Source organism: Argiope bruennichi, chromosome 10, assembly GCF_947563725.1.
Source record: "Argiope bruennichi chromosome 10, qqArgBrue1.1, whole genome shotgun sequence".
Lineage (NCBI taxonomy): Eukaryota > Metazoa > Arthropoda > Arachnida > Araneae > Araneidae > Argiope > Argiope bruennichi.
The window spans coordinates 9,519,749-9,546,967 of NC_079160.1; the positions used below are offsets into that span (position 1 = coordinate 9,519,749).

Sequence of the window (27,219 nt, forward strand, 5' to 3'; positions counted from 1 at the left end):
TTCCTTAAATAGTGCATATAGCATCAAGAAAGCTTTAGTATAGTCAGAGAATGATTCAATTTGATAAAAATTAATAAGTTACAAATGAATGGTTCCTAGATAAATGAAAAAAAAATAAGAATTTTTATAAGTGTCATGGTTATAAAAAGAATTTCAATGAATTAACAGCTTTTATTTAAAATATAAAATTTGTACACAGAATATTAATTATTAGTGTTTAAGAGACTAAATTCTGTTCAATTATATCAACTACTTCCTAATACATAAATGTAATACTTAGGACCACTTAACTGAACATAATGATACACAACATAGATATTCTCATAATTTGGGAATATCTATGAGTTATTAGCATTAAAATATAAATCACGGTAATAAACTGTTATAGATTCCGTTAATTAATGTGTAGATTTTAACCACATTCATATTCATGTACGACAGATAATATAAAACACATTTTACACTCAAGTTTAAAAACTGAACATTGATTAATCATCCAAAAAACAAATAATGCCGTTCATTAGCTTATTGTCAAAAACGCCTATTTCCAATATAAGTTAACTACTTTTGTAAATCATTGGTTTTTTTTTTTTTTTACAAATAATTTTTAATTTTTTTACAAAATTTTTTTTCTCAAGATTTTAAATTGAATATATATATATATATACAGCACTATAAATATAGAACAAGCTATTTAGCTTTTTAATAGAAATTTCAAAACTATATTTAATCCCTGGAACTGAAATGATAAATAAATAATACATAAAAGCTTTCAGTTTCCATATCTATCCCTCCTCTTGAAACTAAAAAAAATAAAATTATCAGCTTTAACAATGCTACACTGAAAATAATTTGCAGTCCAAGGGTTAAAATTGTAGATTCTGCATAAAAAACAAAAAAGCTTTCCTGCTTTTCAAATCCTAACAAAAGAACTGAGGCCATTTTAGACTACCCTTAGGTTTAGTTATAATTGATCTTCATAACTGGTAATAAAACTCCATCATATATAGGATGACATATTAAAGCAATAGATTAATTCTCCTCACAGGACAAATAGATTATTCCAAAAGGGCAAGAAAAACTTTGTGTTTTAAGCATGCATCATCCCAAATGAAAAAGGAAGTCTATAGTATTTGTAAAACCCTTAAGGGAACACATTAAATAAAAAATATTTGTAAAAATCAAAAAATAATTTAACAAAAATATTATTTAGAAATCAAATTAAAAATCTCACCGAATATTGCACTTCCAGATATTCACAAACATCTGGTATGTCAGTAACACTAAAGGCATACTTTTTTGTAGTTTTCTAAAAAAAAGGGAGAGGGGAGAATTAAATAAAATATATTATGAATAACAAGATAAATATTCAATGTTCCATACAATTAAACTGTAAGATGACAAACATTTTAAAATGAGCCTGAAAGTAAAAATTATCTTCATACATTTAATCTTGCACATAGCTTTCAGTTACAAATAGAAAACTGAAACTATGTCATCTACATCTTTGAAACAAGATGAGTGCAAAATAAAGCTACAGAAATTTAGAATTTTATGCTCATTAATTAGCTTGATAACAATCAAAATTATCAGTAGGTTCACTAAAGTAGCTTGATAATAATCAAAATTATCACTAGGTTCACTACAATAGCTTCTTTTGTCAGATGAGCAGTGTTTTGCTAACTTTACATTTGTACATATCAATATATATTTTTGTGAATTCCATGCAAATAGGAAAGTGTATTTCAGCAATATTTGGGTTTGAGAAAAACTATTGTTCAAATATGAAAAAAATATTTTGTGAAATATACACTCACTAATAACATTCTGGAATAAGCCACATTAAAGGATAAGTATGAAATAATAATATAGATATATATGCATAAATAATATTTATGTTATTTGAAGCTATGTGAGCATTTTTTAATTTTTGGTATCATATTCATGAAAAAGGAATGTTTATTTGAAATGATACTCCCATATTCTATCTTTAATTTAAATGTTACTAACTAAAAAGTATCTTTTCATAAATTTTATTCATAACAGATACTATTTTAACCAAAAACAATTCAAAATTATAATTTAAATTCCATAAATGTTAACAATATTTTCAACTCAAATTCATATTTTTTCTGCTTATAAATCTAGAAAATATTAATAAACAAATAATAAATTTTCAGTCCTTTAAAGGTATTTTTAACTGTCAGGAAAATATAACTAATCTTAGTTCCTTCAAACAGATTAACTTTAATGATATAGTATGTTTTTTTTTTCTTTGCATAACAACTGACAAAAAAAAAAAAAAATTGAGACTTAAATAACAAAACAGATTTTAAAAGATGTTTTGCCTGGTTTATAAGGCAATAAACCAATTTTATAAAAACATTTACAAAAACAATCAAATTGAATAAAAGTGCATATAAGTAAACTTGAATAAATTTTTATAAATAAATAAGACCAGACATATTTTTCTAAGTATACCAAGCATATTTTATTATTCCAATAATATATATTTTTTTAAATGATTTAAAATTGTGGAAAGGGAAAATGCATGAAAGGCCTACTGTTATGATCTATCTATTTTTGCTCAAAACAAGGCATAGAGCTTCGTGAGGCTATTTACATATGGATGATAGAAATTGATCAGAGTATTTACAAGTTGAACGAAAGTTTACGAGTTGATTGAAATTGATCAAACCATCTATACATCAATAAAATGAATATCAAACGAAAAAATTGCTTTTCTTAAAATACATAATTCCACTCAATTCAAAACTGGATTACCAGTTGAATAAGATGCAAATCTAACTCTAAATTAAAAAAAATAAAAAAACAGGAAATATAAAACTTATTAAGAGTAGCTACACCTACCTTGCTTCTGAATTCAGCTATCTTCATTTTTTGCATTATTCCACTGATTTCTGAATAAACATCTTGCATAGATACTGGTCTTCCTATATCTGTTTTTGTTTTAGTATCATATTCCTATTAAAAAAAAGGACATAGGTTTGACTTATACACCATTCTGAAAGTAAATGATAGTTTCAATTGAACCGAGTTTCAAATCTACTATCATTCAACAAAAAATGTCCTTGTTAAACAATCAAAGGGTAAAAATTTATAGGAAAGAAAAACAAGCAGAAAAATTAAATAAATATACAATTTCTAATATTCTAATCAAACAGAGCATCAATTCATTAATTTAACAAACATGGAAATTTTGTTTAATGTATAGGATCTATATTAAACAAAGTTGAAATGTAGAACCTATACAATTAAAGATATTTTCCAAAATTATTACATGAAATGTACAAATTTCATATTTCATTCTTTTCAGCTCTCATTTAGAACTCTACTTGATTTTTGCAGTATATTTATTCATTGTTTGAAAAACTACACACACACAGAGAGAGAGAGAGAGATGCTGTTTTGGAAGTATATAAAATTGTGACCTTCAATTATATATATATAAAATTTATACTAATAGAAAAAATTTATGAAACCAGAATAAGCTAATATATAAGTTAGTCTAATATATGAGTAACATAAATTATAATACTTTTATTTGCAGATTAATTTTTCCATAAATACATTTAAATAACAAAAATATAAGCAGATTTTTAAAAAAATGTTAGAAATTTATTTACATAAATTATTATGCTTACTGTTTCTCTTGGAAGGATAAAAACACGGCGTGGAATATTTCTAACTATAACACAGCAGCTGAGATACCTCTTTAAGTCTTCTATGTACACTTTTCCAAATAAATATACAACACCTAGAAATACACATGAAGAACCAATATAAATAGCTGCTACCTAACTCTTTCAAGCTTTATTATTCTATTATTGCATTCCAGTCATGGCATCAGAAAAACTCAGTCTAATCTCAATTCCACTCTTATGATGTCTGTGCATTTGCCGCGTCATAAAATGACTTTTAATACCTCAAAAACGCTATATGCTGAGGATTCATCCTAAATCAAGTGATATTAAAATAATAAACATACTGAAACATACTTAACATCCTTAAATTCATCTCTGGTTGAGACTAGGGTGCTGATATTAACATTCTAAGAACAACTTATACCTTTCACTGTGCCTTACCCTTATACCTTTCAGCTTATCAACCAGCAACTACCCTTCACTGTGGTTGCTTGAATGATGTATTATATGATATTGATATTCCAGTTCTTTCCTTGAGAAGTTACTACCTTTAAAAATACTATAATACTCTTTTCAATTATCGTGATCTATATAGAACTTCTGCTTGTTTTCATTCCTGACATAATAAGCCTCACTTGAAGAAATAGTCATTTTCTTTAGCAAAAGAAATGGGCAATCTCTCAAATAATATGGAACTATACTCCTTGAAATCCATTTTGGACTTCAAGTTTGATCCTGATAAATAGATATCCATAATGAATTTTTGGCAAGGGTGAATAAAAAAATCAGAGGCTGCTGAATTATCAAACACATATTTCTAAAGATCATACACAGCATCCCACAATTTGCTCTTAAAAAGCATAATGATGACTGCAGGGAAAATGGAGGTATTTCTGGTAATGATATGAAAACAGAAAGTATAAATATAATTATCATTAAAAATGCTGATTACTGTTCTGTATTCAGGCTTGAGCTTATTGTAATTTATAAGAGTCTACACTATACTGATACTGTTGGCGAACCGGATTTTAAAGATATATGGATTTATTTTAACAGAGTTGTACCTCTATACAACACCTTCCAAATTAGACAAATGTGGCAGACAGTACAAGAATGGATATTATAAATCTTATTTCTCAATTATCTTTGGGACTTTCCATCCACATTCAATGGGTCTCATCCCATGTTGAGCTGAATAGTAATGAACTAGCTAATGTGTTGGCTAAGACAGTGTCTGCCGAAATCATGCATGGAAACAAAGCACTCACTTCCAATAAAATCTTGTAAATTAAAAAAAAAAAAAAAAAAAAAAAGGGAAGTAATTAAGCTTTGGAAAGCTCCACTCAACCATGTATAGTGCTTTGATAAAGGCCTTGGTGGAATTGGTCAATTCCAATTGTAAATTTATCAAAAAACAGCACACACCTTTCTCACAATTTATTAGCAATCACACCAAGCAGGATCAGAAACTCTTTTCAGAATGGTGTAAAACTGATCAGGCATCTCTCTTCCACAATCTTGACTGTCCAGGTCTTATTAAAGATGGCATTTTAAAAGACCTGATTTTTATCGAATTTTTTAAGATTTTTTAGATTTATTCAAAGCTAGACCATCTCAGATTAGTAACAACAACAATAACCATACACAAGCTACCCTTGATTACCAATGCAAGTTACACAAATTCAATATTTTGAAAAACATAATCATGCTGTCACATTTAATAAATTCATTTATTACTTAAAAGTAAATATTTTAAAGTTTTAGACAAATTAGTAAATACTACAAGCAAAGCAGTAGATATTAGTAAGAGAGTATTTTACCCGGATGTTTATAAGGATCTTCAAAACAATCAAGCCAAAAGAATCGAAATACAGATTTCCCATCTGCTGTCTTTACCAGAGGCAGAGAATCATAATCAATATGGATATCAGCAATAGCACTGAAATAAATAAAAATGGGAAATTCTAATATGAATCATCAAATCAAAAAGAAATATTGCAATTTCCGCTAATGCTTTCCATAAAATGGTAAACACAGAATTTATATATATATATATATATTTATTTATTATATAACACATATGGCACAGAAATCAATCTTATTAATTATCATCAAATGTCTAATCACTATATGAACGTTTCAGATTACTTCATTGAATGTTTTTAAAGCTGCATATACTGTTATGCTTTGATAATTAATAGAATTAATCAATTATGAAATTATATATTGCTACAAATATTAAATTACCTGTCAATCTCATTGCTTAATGATCCTTGAAAGGAAGTAGTTATCACTGGTATATTTTCTTGGGCCTTTTCAGGAGATAGGGGTTTCTCAACAGCAGCCATTTCTTCTTCAAAAATATCACCACTAGGATCTAATATATATTAAAAAAAAAAAAAAAAAAAAAAAAAAAAAAACTTTTGTATATATTGACATTTGATTTAACTGCCTCAAAACCAAACAGGGAATCAATATAAGGGTAGTAACTAATGTATTGGCTTCTGTACGCTTCATATTGCACTTTTCAAAAATTATCCCAAAAGATAAAAATTGAAGGAATACTTTAGTTTAAATATATATATTTATTCAACACTTTGAAAGTTTAATAATTATTGACACAAAATTTTAACATAATACACATCCCAACTGCTTTTTTTTTTTTTTTTTTTTTTGTATTTGATACAAAAATACTTTTAAACAAGTCAAATATAATGCTTATGTAATTTTTAGACAACCAATGCTCAGAATTAAATACAATAAATTACAATATATTTTAAGGCATTATAGTTTTTGTTCAAATTCACTTCTTAAAGTTATTTTCAAAGTTATTATGTAACCATTTGAAGATTTATTAAAGAAAAGGTCTTCTTATTATCTAATAAAAACATTGAAGGCAATATGATTTCTAATATTTTCTCTTATGAATTTTTACACCCATTAACACTATTTCTGTCAAAAAAAAAATAACATATATCCCCAAAAGTATTAAAAAAATATTCCTAACTCTTTCTTATATACATATTTTTTCAATCTATTCTAATTATATATAATATAGCATTCAATATTCAATTCTGCAATTTGACTTTCAGACAATTTGCCCATAATACCCAGAATTGAAAGGAAGCAAAACATAAGCAAAGTTTCATTTACTAATTTAATTTAATTGATATTATAAATATCAATACTTACCAAAATCTAACCCTATTGAATCTATCTCCCCTATATTAATCTCTTCAGACTTTTCTTTTGTCATCAGTTCTTGTGATACATCTTCAATAACAGGACTTTTGGTAATCTCTTCAATATGATTATCAAAATCCACAACTTTGGGCTGCAGTGGTTTTCGATGAACAGAGTTTGATTTTGGAATGTCTATTTTTGGCACATAGCTCGATGCCAATGGAGTCTTTTGTCTGGAAACTTCAAAAGGATTTGGAGAAGATCTAAAAGATAATGATATATGAATCTATAATAGTTTTTTCAAAGGAAAGTTTTTCCATAAAATCATCTAAAAAAAATGTAAAGCATTTAAAATACAATTTATATTTTATTACTTTGTATTGAAATTAAATACTTATTATTAAATATAATTATTTCCTTTTCCAAATATAACTTCATGTAGTTATGATGCTCTCAATCATAAAGCACCATAGCATATAATAAATTTCAAAGATTCCATCAACTTTTTAATTCTCTTAAAAAATACAAAAGATTGAAATCAATTACTTTACGGTCAGAAACAATATACCTTTATTCAAAATATTTTAAAGCATTAAAAGCAAACATTCAAGCTGCAAATTTTTTAACCTTATGGCTTTTAATGATTTAGGTCAAAATCTGAATGTAGTTCCATAAGATTGTTTATATATATATATATATCATGGACTCACCCACCCCATCTGAGCTACAAACTGAATTTTGGTAAATAAATTCTTTAAAAGTTTTTAATTTAAGTGAATTATTCTTACAATTTAATATTTCTCATATTTTTCAATACTGAGTTTAATAACAAAAATTTTTTAAGTAACTTCATAATTTTATTTTGAAAACTCAAAACAAAATTCTGAATTTTAATGCTCAATTCTTTCTGTAAACTTATAGCATAAGGAAAAGCATTTCATCACTGTTAAGTATCAATAGTTCAAATTTTTCTCTTGGGGACGTTTTTGACATTACAGAAGCATTCTGCACCCTTTTTTTCAAACAGAAACTGGCTTACTAATATAGAAATCACAATGCCGACTGAAAGGTTAAACAAATATAAAGTTAGGCACAAGTAGTATACTTTCAGAAAAAATTTTTCATAAATAAATCAAAGAGAAATTTTTAAAAATACCTCTGAATAGGAGATTGGTGATTAAATTTATGTTTTTTTCGAAGTACCATAGGTTTAGGAGTGAATGAATTTATATCAGTCTCCTTGTGCAAATCTTCCATGATACTACCCAAGATATCATCATCTTCTAATTTAACATCTTGCTATTGAGGAAAAAAAGTTACTTTAAAAAGACTAGATTAAACTCAGACAAAAGAAACAAATGTTCTAAAATGGAATTCTATCCACTTAAACAAAATTTAGAATGACAGAGAAAAATAAAACAACTCAATTTCTACATAATAACTGAACATATAGCAAGCTTCAGTAATGAAATAGGAAAAGTCAGAACTTGTTTTTTCTATCCGGAATTAGTATAGGATGCAAAAGAATATTGCAACTTATATAATAACTAAATTAATCAATATTATTATAGTGAATAATAGAAAATTTGAGCATTTTTCACTCAAATTCTTCAGTGATATAAATTTTTGCCTAGCCCCTTGAATTTCCTATTGTTTTCATTAATTAAATATGTTTGTGCCCCTAATGATTAATAATATGTTTGTGACCCTAATGATTTTTAAGGCTGTTTATTTGCTTCAACAATTTATATACTTCAGAATATATTAAAATCAGCAAATTTTGAGTAAAGATTTTTAAATTTAAATTTTGGTTAATCAAATTCTTTGCAATATCCTATCAGCTTCCAATCAATAAACTTCCACTGTTTTTTTTTTTTTTTTTTTTTTTTACTTTGCAGTGCTTACTTTTACTTTTGTTCCATTATTTGCTTTAAACAGATTTAAGGCAATTCTGAAAATATAAATTGATATAAATTATAAGTAGATGTTAACAGTTAAGTGCAAAAGAATTTTTAAAATTTCATTTGCAAAATAAGGGTATTGTTTCCACTCCAATATTATTTACACACCATTAAATGTAATACATATTCTGACACAATACTCATGTATATCAGACACTTTAAAAAATATTTTTTTTGATAGACAACAAAACTCATTATTAAACACACCATTTTATTTAATTTATCCATTTAACCAGATGTAAGATACTTGCCACATCCCTGTATTCAGATTATAAACATCCATATTATTCACAAAGTTCAAACAGCTTACTTTTGTGAAGTAAGAACCACAGATTTCTCCTCACTACAAAAGAAAACTTACTTCAATTTTTCTCTTAGTGGGTAATGCTTTAAACATGCTTTTGATGTCAGTGGATTTGTTTTTCTTCTGAGGTCCTTCAAAGCTTTTTTTGGATGTTTTCTTGTTAGTTTTTTCTGGCAATGAAAAACAAAGGTTTAAGGAATATGATATATGACAAGTCTTTAAACTTAAAAAACAGATATATTAAATCTGATATTTACTTTTAAAAATCTAGTAACTGCTGCAAATATATTTTTTGTTAAAATTTTGTTTTTTTCTATAATAAAACAAGATTTTAATAATGAAATTTTTTAAAAAATGCTCATTTATCCAAAAAAAACCTTACTGTTATGTATTATGACTGCTAATCAACTCATTTGAAGTCATTAAAAAATTTTTTGGACAAATCAATCTTTTAATAATATATCTGCTAATTATATATGCACTTCATTAATTCTTTCCATTTCTCCAGTAACTTGCATATCATTTAAAATATAAAGTATATACAAGGTGATTCTCAAATCATAGGACAAATTTTGAGAAGTGATAGAGCCCACTAAAACATACAATTATTGTATAGGAATATATGGGTAAAAGAGATCCATTGAAGTACAACTACTAAAAAAAAATAACACATACGAGGGAAAAAAAAAACATAGTACAAACAAGTATAAAAAATAAACATAGTTCATATAAAACTCTCCAAACGGTTGGTTGACATGTAAACAACATACTACAGCTCTTGTAGTTATGCCAGATGTTTCACCCACATGGTTCAAGATTATTTCTTCCAGGTGTTGTCATCGTATAGTCCTCAATCAAACTCCTTCCACCAGTACTGGTGCGAAAGTACAGAGTTACCGATGTAATCACTCATTCACTTTGTGATTCAGCATGCGTCTACTTGAAAAGTGTTCCGGATACAGCTGTAGTGCTGCTCTGCTGCTACAATTTGCAGCACCTACTTTAGATGCATATCTGCCTTTTCATTATTAGTAAAACCACCCATCACAGCTGAAATCTCAAGTGCAAATACTTTTTTTTTACTGATGCAGCAGATCATTGGCACTCCGCTTTACTGCCCTCAACTATCACCAACATTATCAGCCTATCAAACCATCAAGGTCACCAAGCATGCATATTGATGGATGGAATTTCCAGCAACAGTTTAACAGCAATATTTTTTTTACGGAATCACTCGTTAAGTATGCTGCTAATGAATATTTTATTCTTCCGTTATTTTCTTTTATGTTTGTGCCGTATCGTGACACTTCTGCCTATATATTCCTGTGCAACAGTTGATTGTTTGAGTGAGTTGTAATACCTCTCAAAATTCTTCATTTTTGTTCAAAGTAGTTCACTTTAGAATCACCCTATATATATATATATATATATATATATATATAGCGAGAGAGATAGAGAGAGAAAAATATTCGGTTTTTGAATTAAAAATGAGTAGCAAAATTTTTAACTTATTAATCGGCACTTCAAAGGGAGAAAAAATACATCTAAAAAAATATAAATACCTGTATATATATCATCACCAACTTCTTCATCAAATATTTCTCTTCCATCATCAGCATATCCAAATCCATCTAAAAAAAGGAACTTGCATTTATTTATTTCAAATAAACATAAAAAAAGATATGCAAAAGATATACTTAATTGTGTAACATTCATTTAAATTATTGTGCAACAAAATATACTAAGACATATTAAAATTATAATAAATGCAATTTCCTATTTGGAAACCAACTTTACAATACACATTTTGAAACAGAGCAGATTTCCTAAAAAACAGAAAAAATTCTAATATTGAATTTTTTTAAAAAAAATTTCAATCAGTTTTTAATAGCATATTTTAATAACATATACTAAATAATTCTTCTCCGATTTAATTGCAGATGGAATAAATAGATTACTGGTCAAAAAGGATCTGTGAAATATGAGGGGCAAAAAAACAAGAAACAAATAACATTACTGTCATCGACAATCCATTCATCTTCTTGCCTTTGTTGAACAATGCGAGAAAATTCTTTCTCAGAAACTTCCTCATAAACAGGAGCCTCTTCAACAACCTGTAAAAACATTATGGAGTGTTAAGAGTCAAAATTTAAGTTATGAACTTTTTTTGGATGTAATGATTTATTATGAAACAGGTCATTACAAAAAGTGCAATATTTCATTACACCAGACTTAGAAATTAAATTTTTCAGCTGTTTAATTTTTATTTTCTCAGCTGATAACATCAATAAAGTTTAAAATTGAATATTAATTCTAAATACTTTTTTTCTTTTATGGATTACTTTTTGTCATGTTTACTAAAAATAATAAAATACATGCAAATTCTCTTTCATGCAAATATAATCCAAACTCACTTCATATTTATTCTTTGTCCCTTTAAGAGACTTGAGTCTTTCAAATGCAGCTAGTCTTCCATGCTTGTCATGTTTGACACGGCGAGAACGACCAGTTGCTCCATCTAAAAAATATTTACAATTTATTTAAAAAGCATTTGAAGACTTATTTTACTAAAAAATTCAAGAGTATAAAAAAATTTAATAGGATTTAGCACTTTGATTCTTTTTTAGATTAGACTTACATCTAAATATTAGGAGGTGCATGCAAAATCAGAATTAATGAGTAACAGTTAAAATGAAAAAGTGTATAAAATCTGTATATAAAAATCAAGCTGTTTTTATATGCAGTATCTGATGGATAAATCATTCTAGTTATAGTACACAGAATATGAGAAACCAAATCACAGGTGAACAATTGTAATGTATTTCCATGCATCATAAAATTTAAGAAGAAAACTCCAAGGAATGGTACTTGCGTATTATTATGTCGTTTATTGTGTTTCTCAGCAATTAAGCACCCAAAAAATATTAAAGATAGTTTTTTTGGCCAACATACCACCATTGCCAATGATAGGTGATTAAGCTAAAAGTTCACCAATAATATGTGGTTAAGATACAAGTACTCATGGAATAAAATAGTTTTAATTTTAAATATAGTTTAAATGTTACAATATCAATATATCCCCATAGCTTTCCCTGTTTCATTGAATTTTCTAAATATAATATCATAATTTAAAGAGAAAAGAGTTATTTTTTAAGCCATTAGAAGATTAAAAGAGGCATGAAACTTTGAATACAGAATACCATGAAAGAAATGTAAAACTCATTACATCTATTTTAATTTATTTAAATATATTCATATTAATTATCAAGAATGAATCCTCTTATTTTGATAAACTATTGTATCATAACGATGACATCAGAGCTGGGTTTCATCCTCCAAATTTCTACATTACATCAACATCAGGATATTTCTGTTAACATCAACATCAGGATTCCACCCTGAGTTTGAAATATATAGACCAGTCCTCTTTGGATCAATTTACTGCTACAAAGTCTTATTTCTAGAAGAACAAGCTTTAAAATTCATGTTGAAAATCAACAATATAGAGGTGCAGCCCAGATCTAATTCAAAATTATAAAATAAATAATAATGCAAATACAGAACAACAAAGAAAAGAAGGATCTAAATGCATCCACTTGCATTTCCTTGCTTAGAAGTAGTCATAAGCAAAAACAAAAATGATATTTTAGAGTGCCTATGCTTAAATAAGCAGTACAATCATCAAACATGAATACTTCCTTGGAGACGGATCTTTCAAATATAAAACTCAATTAAAATACCAGTTGAATATTTGACAAATTTTTTTTAAGTCAGATATGAATTTGGCAAAAAAGCGCTATAAAGTAATTAACATTATGGAAGAATAAAACAATTAAGAAACACAAAAATAATATGAAAAAGAAATAATATTTTTGTTGCTGTTGTTCACTTAAGAAAAAGTGAAATTAAAAAGTGATTTTAAATATAATATTTTTATCTGAAATTATGGAAAAGAATTTTTTCTGAGTAGCTACTTCTTTTACATGCCAAAAATAAATAAAAAAAACCATTGAATATTTTCATATATAAATATATATATTCCTGGCCATGTGAAAGCAATAATGTTCAGTTATTAAATTTCAACAAGAATAAAAATAACAGAAATAATAATTTACTTTTAAAATACATAATCGATCAATGATTTGACTAATACATGAATGATAAAAAACATGATCCGATTGAATAACAGGATGAATTTAAGATATTGTGCTAAGATTATTCATTTCAATATACTAAGTTAAAAAATTTACGAGTCTCAACAAACAGTTAGAAATAATATTTAGTGAATGTATAGCTACTTGCTAAAGAATAAGATTTTTATAATCAATATTAAAAATATAAGATTTTCAAATCTAACTATCTCTTGCAACGTGAAAAAAAACGCAAAATCAAATCGGAAAATATTTATCATTTATTAAAAATTATATCAGAAATAAACCAAATATTTTAAAATTTAAAAATAGAAAAATTTTACCTGCATCTTGACTGTCCATCTCCCTTTTAACCTTTATTAAAGGTTCGATAAAAATTTAATATGAAAACAAGAAAAAATGTTGATGATAAACACGCAAATTTGGCGGGAAGTACTTGTTGCCATTAAAGAGGAGCATCGCATACAAGAATTGTACCTTTTTCGCGTTAAAGTCAAAGTAGACAACAAGTATAAACAAACAATTTTTCTGTTGGAAGTTTTTCGGTGGCCATGATGGTTTAAAAATTAGAAGCTAAAAAAATGATTATCAGCCCCTAATTTAAACAATTTCTAATGTGATTAATATATCTATATAGTATAAATCTATCTATCTCTGTATACTGTAGTAGAATGACCAGGTTGCCCGATTGTCCCGCTCAGTTGCGAGACAGAACCTCTTTAGTGGAATTTTATGATCCTATTGAGAGATAAATAAATAATATGATTTTTATAGGTGCAGTTTATTGTCATAAAATTGATTAATCAGCAAACTGGTCTTTCAGAAGTCTTCTTCGGATCGCTAAAATCATTACAAAAGGGTAGAAGAATGATGAATTAGATGCAAAGCCACACCTGAGAAAAAGAGTTTGGGAGCATTTATTTGATCGTGTTGACAGTGTCGTCGGCAAAGGAAAAGGACCATAATTTTATTGAATAGAGTTCCTAATATTGTTTCGCCAAAAAGTGCAATTATTTGTTGATCAGCCCAGAAAAAGTGGGAAGTGTTTTAACTTTTAACACCGCATTAGAGTTTGTGAAAAGAATATAGCACTGTGCAACTCATCTATGCTGACCCTTCATTCAAGCTTCGAAGAGAGATCTTAATCCTATTATCATAACCTAGTATGCTCTTGATAGTCCAAGATTTATTTATTATATTATTTGCATTTTAAAATAACAAACTTATGAAATGATTAATCATGTAAGTTTCAGTAGAAAAAGTCAAGGGGAAAGTGAATGCGATAATCTCTCAAAATACATCAACTAAATTCATCCCTCTTGATGGAATAATTCATGCATAATCTTCAAAAGCTTAAGTTTTATTTTCTCAAAAAAGCACTTAGGAATATTTCTGAATCTCACAAGATAAAACAAACCAAAACATTTTCGAAATCAATGGGGTCAATTCATGTGACGTAAAAGTCACATGTCAAGAGTTATCCGCGCATGGCATTTAAGTTTCATCCGCACCGCTTTCGTCGATTAGTCTGCCATTAACGTTTTCCGCCGAGTATGAAGTGGATTTTTTTGTTTACATTTGAAGTTATAATTTTTGAGTCATTTTCTTTCCTCTTATTATGTGTTAAAAGAGGAAATACTGGTGTGTTGATGGATGCTTTAATGCGAAACACAAGAGTGACTGTCATAATAAAATGTTTTCTTATTTTCCTTTCAACAATCCTGCCATATAAAAAATTCCATATAAAAAAAAGCCAGCAGTGAATATTGGGAAAATTACAGTAATAATTCGAAATCCTAGATTGCTTTTAAATGCATTGAATAGATTTTCAAATTACACTAAACCAAATTCTAAATGTAGCAATGTAATCCTCCAAAATAATCGTTATATTTTAGATCCAAAGTTAACGTTTCACGGGTCACTTTTCGCACCACTGAACCCATTCTATTAGATTTTTCTGGTATAGTATCTTCTCTCTACAATTTTAAATTTTGGGAATTAATTAAAAGCCATTAACATAACTAAGAATGTGCAGATAATATTTCAGCCATCTGGTTTAAAATCCTGAATTCTTTTCAAATCAGTTTAAATTTTTCCCTAAATCAATTTGACTCTGCAGCCAGTTACCAGCAATGAAAACATTCTTTTATTATCTCAAATCCAATTAAAGATGCGAAAATACACCCTCATATTATCCATTCCTCAACTGTAAAATCTTCGAACACATCCTTTCTCACAGAATTATTCGATTTGGTTTGTTAAAAATTCGCATTATAGTATAATTATTGATTTTATTCCTTTTCGTGACTATCAAGCCGCAATTAATAACATTCACATGAATAAAAGAAATCTTTTGTAGGTATAAATTTAGATATTAAGAGCGCTTATCAATCTACACTGGTGAACTTATTTCTAAATGTTTGAATTTGGTTTTCAGGTAAAATGGCAAGATGGATTTTCAACAATTCAAGTACATTCGAGAAATTCCATCTCTAAGCCCGGAACATTAATTAGTGGCTTATCCCAAAATAATGTTCTCTGACAAATTATGTTTATCATTTTCATGAGATCATGGCATATCATCATCATAAAAAAATAAAAGAAAGAAAGAAAAAAGGAAACACTTTACAATGGAGCAATTATTGGAGACTCAAAATCAGTCTTGAGGAAAGCGCAATATCGGAGTTACCAAAGAAAATGAAATAATTCTCTTGCTTTATATTTAGACTAATACCAGTTTATAATGGAATGAAACGATTAAGATTCTTGGTATTGCTCTCTCAAAAAGAAACATCCTTAAAAATCAGAAATAAATCTCCCAAAAATTCAGGGCCCGATCTAATTTATCATAATTGTAAACAATGGTATTTGTAGTCTATTCTGATATCATACTAAACAAATTTTTTGAAACGAACTTAAAGCATGTAATATTATTTAAATCGCTTCTCTACGGATTGCTTTAGGCCTTTCTATCCGAACTCTTTAGAATTGCACGATATCCTCTTGGAAAAATTAAAATATTTGGTTGTGCCAATTTTTCATTATGCTATTAGCTTCCATTCCATATTACATAAAGCGACTATCCTTATCAATCAGAAATATAATATATGTAATATATAATATGCAAAAAACAATTAGTCTTGAATGTGTCCAAAAATCTAAATATGACGAAATGATAAGTCTAACCAGACAAAATTCCGAGCAAGTAAGCCTCAGTTAAAAAAAAAAAAAAAAAGAAGAAAAAAGTTGAACATATTTACCCCAGCATAGAATATTCAATGATTTGCAATGCCCAATTACAATTTTTCTATGCAATGTTTTTTCGTTTTACCTTTGTTGTTTGAATTGTTTCCATTACAGCATTTAATTCAATGACTTTTAAAGAAAATGTTTTTAGATCAATTATTTTTTGCATAGTAAAAAGACAATTTGCAAAGATACTTTTATTCTACTTTTTTTTCTAAAGCATGCGTGTTATTTAATAGATCAACAAATTAATTTTGTTTATCAGTATTTTTAGCCTTAATATCAAATTTTTTAAAAATCAAATATATTTTATATTGTTTTATAGTGAATGCGACTCCATATATGTGAACTACAATCAAATGATCAATTTTAATCCGAATAAATAAAAAATTATATTAACCTACAGCAGGGCGCATAGTGAGAAACTGCTACAAGAATTAAGCATTTTTTAAGTAACTTTTTACATTCAGGCATATATAAAACTCTAAGCATTTTCTAGGTGTAGGATGTTTTCTATTTTATAATAATGCATTTTCATAGAAAAATGTTTACATAGAAATGTATTTTTTGAAATTAATTTTACGTACTTTTAAAATTTTAATATTTATTTCTGCAATACAGCAAATGTACATCTAATATAAAACAAAATTTTACATTTTGACAAAACCATAACAATGAAAAGAGAGAAAAAAAAAAAAGCTATCTTTACCAAAAAATTAAATCAACTTTTATATTAAAAATAAAAATCCGAGATCTTTTTAACACTTAAAATTTACAAATTACTAGTTAATTTGGATGGATACACCATTTCTGAAAATGTTGACACTGACATAGAAGCATACGATGACCAAAAGTTTTGTATTTGATTTTTACATATGCAAGAACAAATAAAATCCGATATGGCTAGAATGGAAAGTATAAATTTCTCTTATGCCAACTCATAATATTTAGCAATGCAGAAAATTTTATTTGCAGCATTATAAAGTTAAGAGCCAAAACATTCCTGGATGGCTACTATAAGATTGGCAAAACCGACAAAGCAAAGTCATGGCTTAACTGAGTTTTTTAAGTCACATTTTAATATAAAATAATAACAGCATATAGAATTATTCAAATTACAAAAAATTACCTTATTTCTTCATACTTCTGAAGTTTAGTAAAAGGCTTTTTTTAACGTTTTAAATTTCAAAAATTTAATAAAAATCTGCCTTTTATCATATATTGAAAAATAAATAAAATTTTCTTCCTTTAACTTAAAAAAAATTATAGAAACGTTATATAATTTACAAAAAATGAAAATTTCCTAATTCCTAGTTTCCATAAGTAACAAATGCACGAAGTTAAAAAGATACCAGCCATTAATTAGAAGTAAAATGTGAAGAAAAAAAATTACAGTTAATGCATTTTTTTAAAGAATATTTTTTGAATATATCCCATTGTTTTCAAATTTAACACTCACCAAGTGAATAATTCTATTCAGTGAACGGCTTTAAAATTATAAATTGAATCAAGAAAGCATTTTTCTTGTCACGTTATCACATTTAACAGATTCAATGAAGAATGAATTTGTTTTGAATGTCCAAAAGTAATCTTCCAAAAATTACCATGTTGAAGAGGAGAAAAAATACCATCAAGTGTCATCTTAATAAATGTTGGCACCCCTCAAAAAGTTTTCCTTGCAATTCTCGAGAAAATTAAGCACTTTTCATGATGCTATGCACCTGTAGCCAAAATGATTTATTCCGAAAGTAATATTAATACAATCTAAGTTTCAAAAATTTCCCCATTTTTTAGAAAAATTATAAGTACAGCCCCCTGTCTAAAAAATAAAGATATCAGTATCAAAAACTTTAAACAGAGAGAATATAGGATTTGTATCTGTATTTATACATGATTATCAATAACAGACAAAATAAGATTCATGTTTTTTTTCTCTTTTTTTTAATTTTATTTTCAATTTATTAAACAGATTCTAACACAGGAGGTTCATAGCCTTCTGGTCGATCTATTTTTGTCCCTTCTTCACCAACTTTGGCAGGAGCAGCAGATGATGATTTTGTACCCTCGCCATGTAACTCCATCAGTTTTCCAACTGTAAAAATAAATTAGTATATAAAAATTATTTTTGCACTTCATACTAACTACTAAAAAGAAACTTTAAATAAACATATTATAATAGCTGATTCGATCAGCTGTATCGTAAAAAAACAAAAATGTTCCTGCTTTTAGTAAAGAGAGAATCCTCCACTAAAAAACAATTCTATAAAGTTCAAAGATCATAAAATTTCATATGTTAGACATAAAAATGAAAATGACAAATTTAATCAAATATTTTCACTACTGATATCAAATGTTCCATTGTTTTTGTGCTTATTAGTCACAGATATTTAATAGTTTCCTTAGTCACTATAACTTGGTCATCGAAAGCACTTTACGAATTAACTTACGATTCAAAACAGACTTCAACAGATAACCTTTTTTTTTTTTTACTTATTCTGAACTAACTTATAATGTGTTCTGAGAATATACAAGCTTTATGCCAAGCCTCTTCTTTACATTTTCTTTAAACAGATAAACATTCAATCTATGATTATTAAAATTTCAAATTATTTTGAAATCATTTGTGTTCATTTTTAACAAAAACATTAACATATTAACTTGTGATAATTATTTACCATTTATTCTGTACAATAAATATTAAAAAATACAAATAATTAGAAAAATATTTGTAAAAAAGTTTCTGCAACTTAACAGGATTCTTAGAATACTATATAGTGAAGAGCACTGAAGACATTTATGAAATTTATCTTGCAATTAATAAGCTTAAAATGAAAGACAAGCAGATATGCATTCAAAATCACAAGCAGCACCCTTACCACTGGCCACTAAAGGGACACTATTAGATGATAAATTTACATTATACAACTTAATACTTATATTACAACATTCATACTTAAAGAAACGACATTCATTTTCTTAGAAAAAAGCAACTTACCATAGCAATTCCTTTTGACTGAGCTTAACAAACTTTTGACTGAGGTTAACAAAATGAAGAGGGAAATTTAAGATGCAGAATAAACTAACAAATCTTAAAGTACATCTTTAATAATCTTTTTCATTTTAAATAATTGATATTTAGTCATCAATAATGCATTTCCTTTTCTTATTCTTTGTATCATTTTGAAACTGTAATCTTTGCTCGTCAATGTTTTTGACATATTTTAAATTTTAAGGGCACTTTTTTCCCCTATATAATGATTTGTATATTTTCTATTTCATATTTTGTCAATTAATTTGGTTAATTAATAATTAAGTAACAAATCAAGACATCATTTTGTCCGAGATAAAGAACTGAAGCATCTAAGTTTCTGACTTACTAAAAAAATGTGTCAGAACTTATGCCAACCTACATAATTTCATACAAAGATTGATAAATTTGGTGGGAAGCATACTTCCCATGGCTCTAGAAAGGGTTAATCAAAACCAAACATTTTGCAACATATTTCTTCCAAATTTTCAGCTTCAATACTGTTATCATAAGAATTTTTTTCGAATATGGTCTGACAATAAGAAGCATCATAATCTTAATCTTTCACAATTACTGGTAAGAATTTAAACCTAAAAACCTTTCAGAAAATCTGATCAATTTTTATCTTAGATAAAATTAAATTAAAAAATCTAATAAATTGCAAGTTCCAGCATTTAAATAAAATTAAAATAAACACATGTTCTTTAACTAGCAGTCACTTGTAATTTCACAGGAAGAAAAATGAAGGCTTTATATCTTGTAATAGCAGAAATGGTCTGGTTCACAGCCATTCTCTTTGTATCAAAACAATTCATAATCTTGACAATTACATACTTGAAAGGGGATTTATAAATCTCTATGGTAGAATCTTAAAAATATTTGGATACTTTTAATCAATGACAAACAAGTTGGATGGGTTACATTTGTAACATATTTATATAATCTAAATGTTGGTGTATAAAAATCCAACATTCTTTACAATATTCATAATAATTTAGATATATCATGTTCCATATTTCAATTGCTCAATTACTAATAAGTGCATTTTCTAGTCATCTCTTCTGCAAATTTTTTTGGGAATTTTTCATTCTCTGAAAATTTTGATTAGTCCCCCTTTCTCACTGGCAAATTTTTCAATAATTTATTGGTGCATTTCCAAGGTACCAAACCAAGTCCAGTAAAATAAAACCAAAGGAACCCCACAAGATATTTTAAAAACAATGTGCATAGGTTTTGGTTAAAACACCTTCAATTTTTGTTTTAGCATTTTTTAAAACAAAAATACAAGTTTGTTAATTAAGTAAAATATTTCAATACTTCATAAATCTCATTATTTGACAAAATAGTAACAGTGTTAAAAACAAATTCATTTTTTTAATAAAAAATAAATTTACAATTTTAATGCAGACAATGAGGAGATAAACTTTTTGCTTATAGGATACAACTGTTACACTAGCGACAAATTAGGATTTCCTCTACCCGATTAAATTTTCCAGCAGTACTCTAATTACCCCATAAAATCATTTCCCTACTATGTCATACCCCATAAGGTTAGGAGATTTCCTCTAGCAGAAATTTAAAATTGGTGTTTTCAGAAGTTTGGTTCCCAAAACCTAAAGGTTAACCATAATGAATTTTAAATCTAAATCTAATGGGGGAAGGGGGGAAGTGAGGGAGCAAGTTTAGGTAATAAATTAAAAATACACAAGAAACTAATTTCATCAAGCATTTAGAAAATATCCTGTAATTAAAAGAATATAAAAAATAAGAGGTTCTTCTAAGTTCAGATTTCTTATAATATTTCTTTTCACTATTTAAATACACGCCAGGACAGATAAATCTATAAATAACTTATGTAAGGCAAATAAATACAATTTTATACTGCAAAATATAAAATTTCAGTATTTTCCCAAGAAAGTTTCAAAAATTATTTTTACTAAATTTAAAACATTAGATTAATTTTTTAAAAAAATCTCTTAAGACTAGATGAGAAATTAGACATATCCAACATATCAGAATATTATGCATTTTTTGGCCCATGTCACATCACTTTCTGATATATCATTGAAATTAAGGCATGTTCAAAACTGTCTAATTTAGAGAAATTTGATCAGTAAATAATTACAGTATTTTGGTGAACTTAAGGATAGTTTCATAAGGGTGTCAAACAAATATAAAAAAGTAAAATAAAATTAACTGAACAATTAAATACAAAAAGTGTAGGCGATAATAAAAATAATGTAGAAATATTACATAAAAGAAAATTAAATCTGAAGAATGATAAATCCAATTCAAACCCACAGAATTGTTTCATATCTAAATAATGATAATGAAATAATATAAAATCATAAAAAGCATACTAACTATTTATCAAACAGTGAATGAATCTTCTCAAAGAATTTAAGAAGAATAAGAAAATTCAAATTCAGAGGGCACTATCTACTTGCTTTGAAAAATGCCACATTTCTAAATTAATAGTTCTTTTTTTTTTTTATAATAATGATGGTCTCATATTATCTCAATGTCATGTATTCATATCAGAAATTTTTGCTTTGCTTTTTCTACTATTTTTACATGTTCCAAAAAATTAAAATTAAAACAATTTCTACAGAGCAACATTAAACAATACTCACTATCAAATTTGGGCTTTTTAAGAACTTTTACTTTCCTGATCATAACATCGTGAAGTGGATAAATACCCTGACATGCTTTTTCAATATCACGACCAATGCTGTCTGGAATTCTACCAAAAAGTAAAAAATATTAATTGAAAACAGAAAGGATATAAGTTAACTATTCAATTGGTACACTGAACATTTACTGAAAATGTTATATAATTGCAAGTCAGAAATTATTTGCAAATAACTCATTTTTATTTTAAAAGGCAAGGAATAAAAATAATTATCCATTTCTATAAATACATACAAATAAATTCAAATTAGTTCAAAAATTTAATCAATTAACACAACTAAATGTTTGTTAGAAAACTAACTCATATTTTAATTAACATGAAAAAATAAAATTCATAAAAACTTACAATTTATTTACAACTTCTTTTAAATCTGAGGATGAAACTTCACGGACCATTGTTTCAACCATTTTTTTCCTAATTAGTTTTACCTATAACAATAAAAAAAATTAATAAGAATATAAACATTTTTCACAACTACAACTAAACCATTTGTTAATAAGGCAAAATACAGTTTCTAATGTCTCAGATTCTTCCAAATGACATCACTTAAAACTTTTCATTACATATTTTTTACAATCTTCACTCAAAAAGTAGTTAATTCTCAGTAAAAGAATCAAAAACTTAGTCAGCAATTACTCTAAATGCCTTATGCATAATTTCTTAACTTCAGTAGTTTAAACAAAGTATAAAAATAAAATTTTTAATCCTTCATAATAATAAACAACAAAGAAATACCATATGTAGCAATATTATAATGCATTAGTATAAAAAATTTCCTTTATCATGCTGCAGATATTCAGAGAATTTTATTTCTGCCAAAATATTTTCTTTTAGAGATAATTACTAATAAAATAAACTAATACCTGATAAAGAGACATAGAAGTCTTATAAATATAACAATCAACAGAAATGACTGTATTCTAGTTATAATTAATTCTTTAAAAATAAACTCTAGTAAACAATGCCTATATACTAGTCGCAGTCTTTACAAAGAATTTATTTAACGAAAATTTTTAGCTTCCAATTAAATATTATATTTCAGTGGTAAAATAACTTATAATTTCAAGATGCTTTCATAATATTTTCATAATTAAACAAAAATTGCGCTGAAAGAACAATTCAAGATAAATGCTTAAACTTACTTGTGCATGTTGTGCATAGCATGTCTTTTTAACTTGGGTGGTCCATTTTTTAGTAAAACCAATACAGAACATACGTAATAGATAACCATCAGTAGTTTTTACATCAACATTGGCTTCAATTAATGTTTGCCATTTCTTCACCATTGATCTTAATTTGTCAGTAGTTAAATCCATTCCATGGAAATTTGTTAGAACATTCCTTCCTTGTACTTCTTCAGCAATCAAGCGGAACTTACGGAAAGCAATTTCATCATTTTGGAGATCGGCTAGTGAAATTTCAAATACTCGTCCTTTCAATCCTTCAGATGCAATTTCTAAAGAGAATAACTGAATTAAAAAAAAATCTTTCCCTTACATTTTTCTATTACAGATACATCAATTTAAGAATTCTCAAAAAATTATACATTTTAATGATAAATAACACAAAATATCCTAAAAAAGTAAAATCTTTAGAGATCAACTTATACATATATTAATATTTATGGTTAATAAATTAATATTTATGATTTATAAATTTTAGAGGAAAATTTATTAAAAAAAAATAATATAAATAGAAAATTTTCTTAAAGATTAGCTCAGGTAAACTTAAATATTTATTTTACAAAGCCGGATTAAAGTGCAAGAGAAATCTGTCTTTGATTTGTTTTATATTTTAAACTAATCTGTTTCTATTAAGAAAAAGAATCGCTATGTTACAATAAAATATCAAGAACTTCACCCACACAATCATACAAAATATATTTAAAAAACACTACAAAATAAAAATAATAAATGAATGAACACTTAAATATAACATTCTTCAAATTTTCTCGATGAAGTTTTTGAAATATTGATCAAAAATAACATTTTAACATTTCCTTTAACATTTCCAATAAAAAGCTAATTTATTTTGATAGCATTGATAAAATAGGCATATATATATATATATATATATATATATATATATATATATATATATATATATATATATATATACACATACAAGCTTTAAATACATGCCTTATTTCTTTTAACGGTATTTCACAATTTATGCTTAATTATTTGACTAAAACACTTTATTCATTGAAAATTCACTTAAAAATTATTACAATGATTACATTACAATTGTAAATATATATTTATTCAATAAATATACTGAATTTAAAAAATTAAAATACAAATTACTACAGAAACAGATTAAAAAAAGCTTTTTTAAAAATTCTTGCACATAACTACTTCTAGTTCACAAAAGAGTTCAATAACATCAAAAATAAATTTGTGTTGGAAACCAAACTACTTTAATAAGGTAATAATGGAAATTGTTATTTAATGGTATTTTAAAATATTTTAATTAAAAAATATTAAACTTATATGAAAATTTGAATTAAATATTATAGATATTGCAAGACCATTCAATATCTTGGCCAATAATTTAGAAAGCCCTAAAATAGATGTTTTTACACAGCTTTTAAAATATATTTCAAATAAAAAAGAACTCAATTAAAAAAAAAATGTAGATTTTCTAATCACAATCAATTATTTAACTTCCAGGTGTTTTTTTTTTTTTTTTTTTTTTCAAAATATTACACTTACTTGTTCCTTGTGTTCTGTTGACAAGTGTCTTTCCAACGTTTCGAACACTGAACATGGCTGGAGCTTTAACATCATACCAATCCTTGCGAGTGAATGGATCAACTCTATAAGCAGACATTATTATTATTATTGTTGTTAAAGATTCAATATGGTAAATAATTAAATAATACTAAATACAACAATGAAAATTAAATCTGCTATCATATACACTGAAGTGCCAGAAAAATTGGTACACAAATTTAATATAATAAGGCTATTTAACATGGCTGGGTAAAATTCAGATAGTATTAGCATTATGTCCCTCCCCTTCATCAGCTAGATTTTAATGCTAACCCTGTTAACAATCTATAAAGGGTTAAACATACATAACTAAGATAAATCCTTCACCATTTAAAAACAAATAAGTTTTTTGAATCATAGCAAGTCTGTCACAATCCATATCTTGTACTGCCCTTTCGGGAAAGTTATAGCAAATTTTCAATATTGTTTCCTATAGTTGAAAAAAGTAGGAGTAGAAATAAAGTCAATAAGTTATATTTAAATATGTGCTCATACATGAATTCTTTTTCCAAATTCTTCCCTTTCATCAGCTTTCTTGATTTGATTCACTCATTAAACAAAAAAAGAATATTATCTATGTTATTAAAAAGAATGGCTGAGCTATTAAACAGAAAAAAAAAATATTTTCTTTTCAAAACTAAGCATTTTTTATAGTGCTACTATGTACCTTGTTCTTTAACAAGAATGCTAATAAAACAATTATAAATGAATATATTTCTAGTATTTAATTTAACAATCAAAGGATTAAGGAATTGAAGATTTTTTTTTTTTTAAAAAAGCCAATCATTTGAGAAACAGCGTAACAAAAACTTTTAAGATACCTTTTTTTTTTTTTGGTTGTCTGTAACCAAATATTACATATTTTTTTAAGCGTCTTCGCTCACAACTTATGCATCCATTTGAAATTGAGATAAACGGAAATGATTTTTTTTTCAAAATGACTTATTATAGTCAATAAAATTAATTATAATTAATTTTACACAATTTCGAACTGAGAATATAAAAACCAAACAAATATCAAAAAAAATGTAAGGAATTCGACGTCATGGTAAATATAATGATTGATATCAAGATCCAGAAGGAATGCTCTGTAATTTGAGTCAATTTAATTCTCATACATTATTCCTATTAATTCAATGTACAAGTAAATCTACATTTATTTATAATTTCGATCAAATTCATGCTTCACACGAGGCCTACTTTCACCGACAGTTGAAAGGCTCTACTTTTCCTAATGTCAAATATATGAACTAATATAAATACATAAAAAATTCATGTCAAGTTCTAAGTTATTCTTTTTCATACTTACACCTTCTTTTTAACACCTTTCTTTCCTCCTTTAATTAAACCCTTATTTTTTCCAACAGCCATTTTCAGTGCTCAAGACTCCACGTGAAAACAAGATTGAGAACGGGCTAGGATTATCAATTCACTTCATTACACCAATTTCTACTTCCATGCGGCTCAACCGGGATAGGCACATATTTTTGAAATAAGCAAATTCCTCCAGCCAATATTATACAATGCAATGTAATATTGCTACATTATGCTATATTGTATAATGTCATTCATTACCTAAATCTAAAATTTCTCTATTAGAATTTAGAAAAGAAATTTAAGCTTCAATCTTCCGTACATCTCTGCATTGCTCTTTTTATATCTCTCATTAACGACATTAACATTTCCAACTTACTTTCAGTTTCGAACCCAAGACCTTTCGGTTGGTTGATCGAGAATCTTATCCACTAGATTTGACAAACACAGTGATAAAATTATGGTAACGAAATATCACTTAATCAGTTAACTGTTTTTGACGAGTATACTCGTCATGGAAAAAGTACAACATTTTGTTTTATGACGAATTTATTCGTCAGGAGTAATAAGTAGTGACAGTTTGCAGTTTAAATTACAATTTTAGTAAAACTCAAACATATTCGTAAATTTCAAGATGTATAAAATATTTTGAAGCCAAGTCGAAATCAAAGGAACAAATAAAAAAATCATTAATAATTATTATAAAGAAAACCCGCATATAATTTGAATTGTTTTTCTTAAATGTATCGCTGTGTTGTATTAGTCATCTCAGAAGCAACTAAGCAACCATTTATGGTAAAAGATTATAAGCCAGTTAACAGCTCCGCTACACGGGCAATTGCATTTGTATTGTGGTCTAGTTACTTGGCTACGAATCATAACGTCCCAGGTTCTATCCTCG

General features: G+C 26.7%; 2 protein-coding genes across 2 annotated transcripts in view; both read right to left on the reverse strand.

Annotated features, from left to right (window-relative positions):
* The window catches only part of LOC129988231 (DNA polymerase alpha catalytic subunit-like), a 39,262-nt gene extending 25,559 nt beyond the window's left edge, over window positions 1-13,703 (reverse strand). The window contains exons 1-12 of the mRNA XM_056096402.1: window positions 13,588-13,703; window positions 11,528-11,631; window positions 11,131-11,227; window positions 10,676-10,744; window positions 9,171-9,283; window positions 8,005-8,147; window positions 6,858-7,111; window positions 5,913-6,042; window positions 5,486-5,604; window positions 3,666-3,778; window positions 2,872-2,985; window positions 1,235-1,309 (exon numbers count right to left, since the gene is read on the reverse strand). Of these exons, the coding sequence (XP_055952377.1) occupies window positions 1,235-1,309; window positions 2,872-2,985; window positions 3,666-3,778; window positions 5,486-5,604; window positions 5,913-6,042; window positions 6,858-7,111; window positions 8,005-8,147; window positions 9,171-9,283; window positions 10,676-10,744; window positions 11,131-11,227; window positions 11,528-11,631; window positions 13,588-13,606 (1,350 nt within the window). The 5' untranslated portion in view covers window positions 13,607-13,703. The remainder of the gene's footprint in view (window positions 1-1,234; window positions 1,310-2,871; window positions 2,986-3,665; window positions 3,779-5,485; window positions 5,605-5,912; window positions 6,043-6,857; window positions 7,112-8,004; window positions 8,148-9,170; window positions 9,284-10,675; window positions 10,745-11,130; window positions 11,228-11,527; window positions 11,632-13,587) is intronic.
* Window positions 13,704-18,428: 4,725 nt separating this feature from the next.
* On the reverse strand, window positions 18,429-26,462 carry LOC129988374 (40S ribosomal protein S3a-like). Its single transcript, XM_056096590.1, has 6 exons — window positions 26,314-26,462; window positions 24,945-25,048; window positions 23,373-23,686; window positions 22,576-22,658; window positions 22,172-22,281; window positions 18,429-18,602 (listed from the first exon to the last, which is right to left on the reverse strand). Exons 1-6 carry the CDS (start codon window positions 26,373-26,375, stop codon window positions 18,472-18,474), a joined length of 804 nt encoding a protein of 267 aa, XP_055952565.1. The 5' UTR covers window positions 26,376-26,462; the 3' UTR covers window positions 18,429-18,471.
* Window positions 26,463-27,219: the final 757 nt, after the last annotated feature.

Coding starts and splice junctions, on each gene's coding strand:
- LOC129988374 (XM_056096590.1), bottom strand. CDS start 26,375: ATGGCTGTTGGAAAAAATAAGGGTTTAATTAAAGGAGGAAAGAAAGGT. Junction 25,049..26,313: donor AAAGGTGTTAAAAAGAAGGT/GTAAGTATGAAA, acceptor GTCTGCTTATAG/AGTTGATCCATTCACTCGCA. Junction 23,687..24,944: donor CAACAGAACACAAGGAACAA/GTAAGTGTAATA, acceptor TATTCTCTTTAG/AAATTGCATCTGAAGGATTG.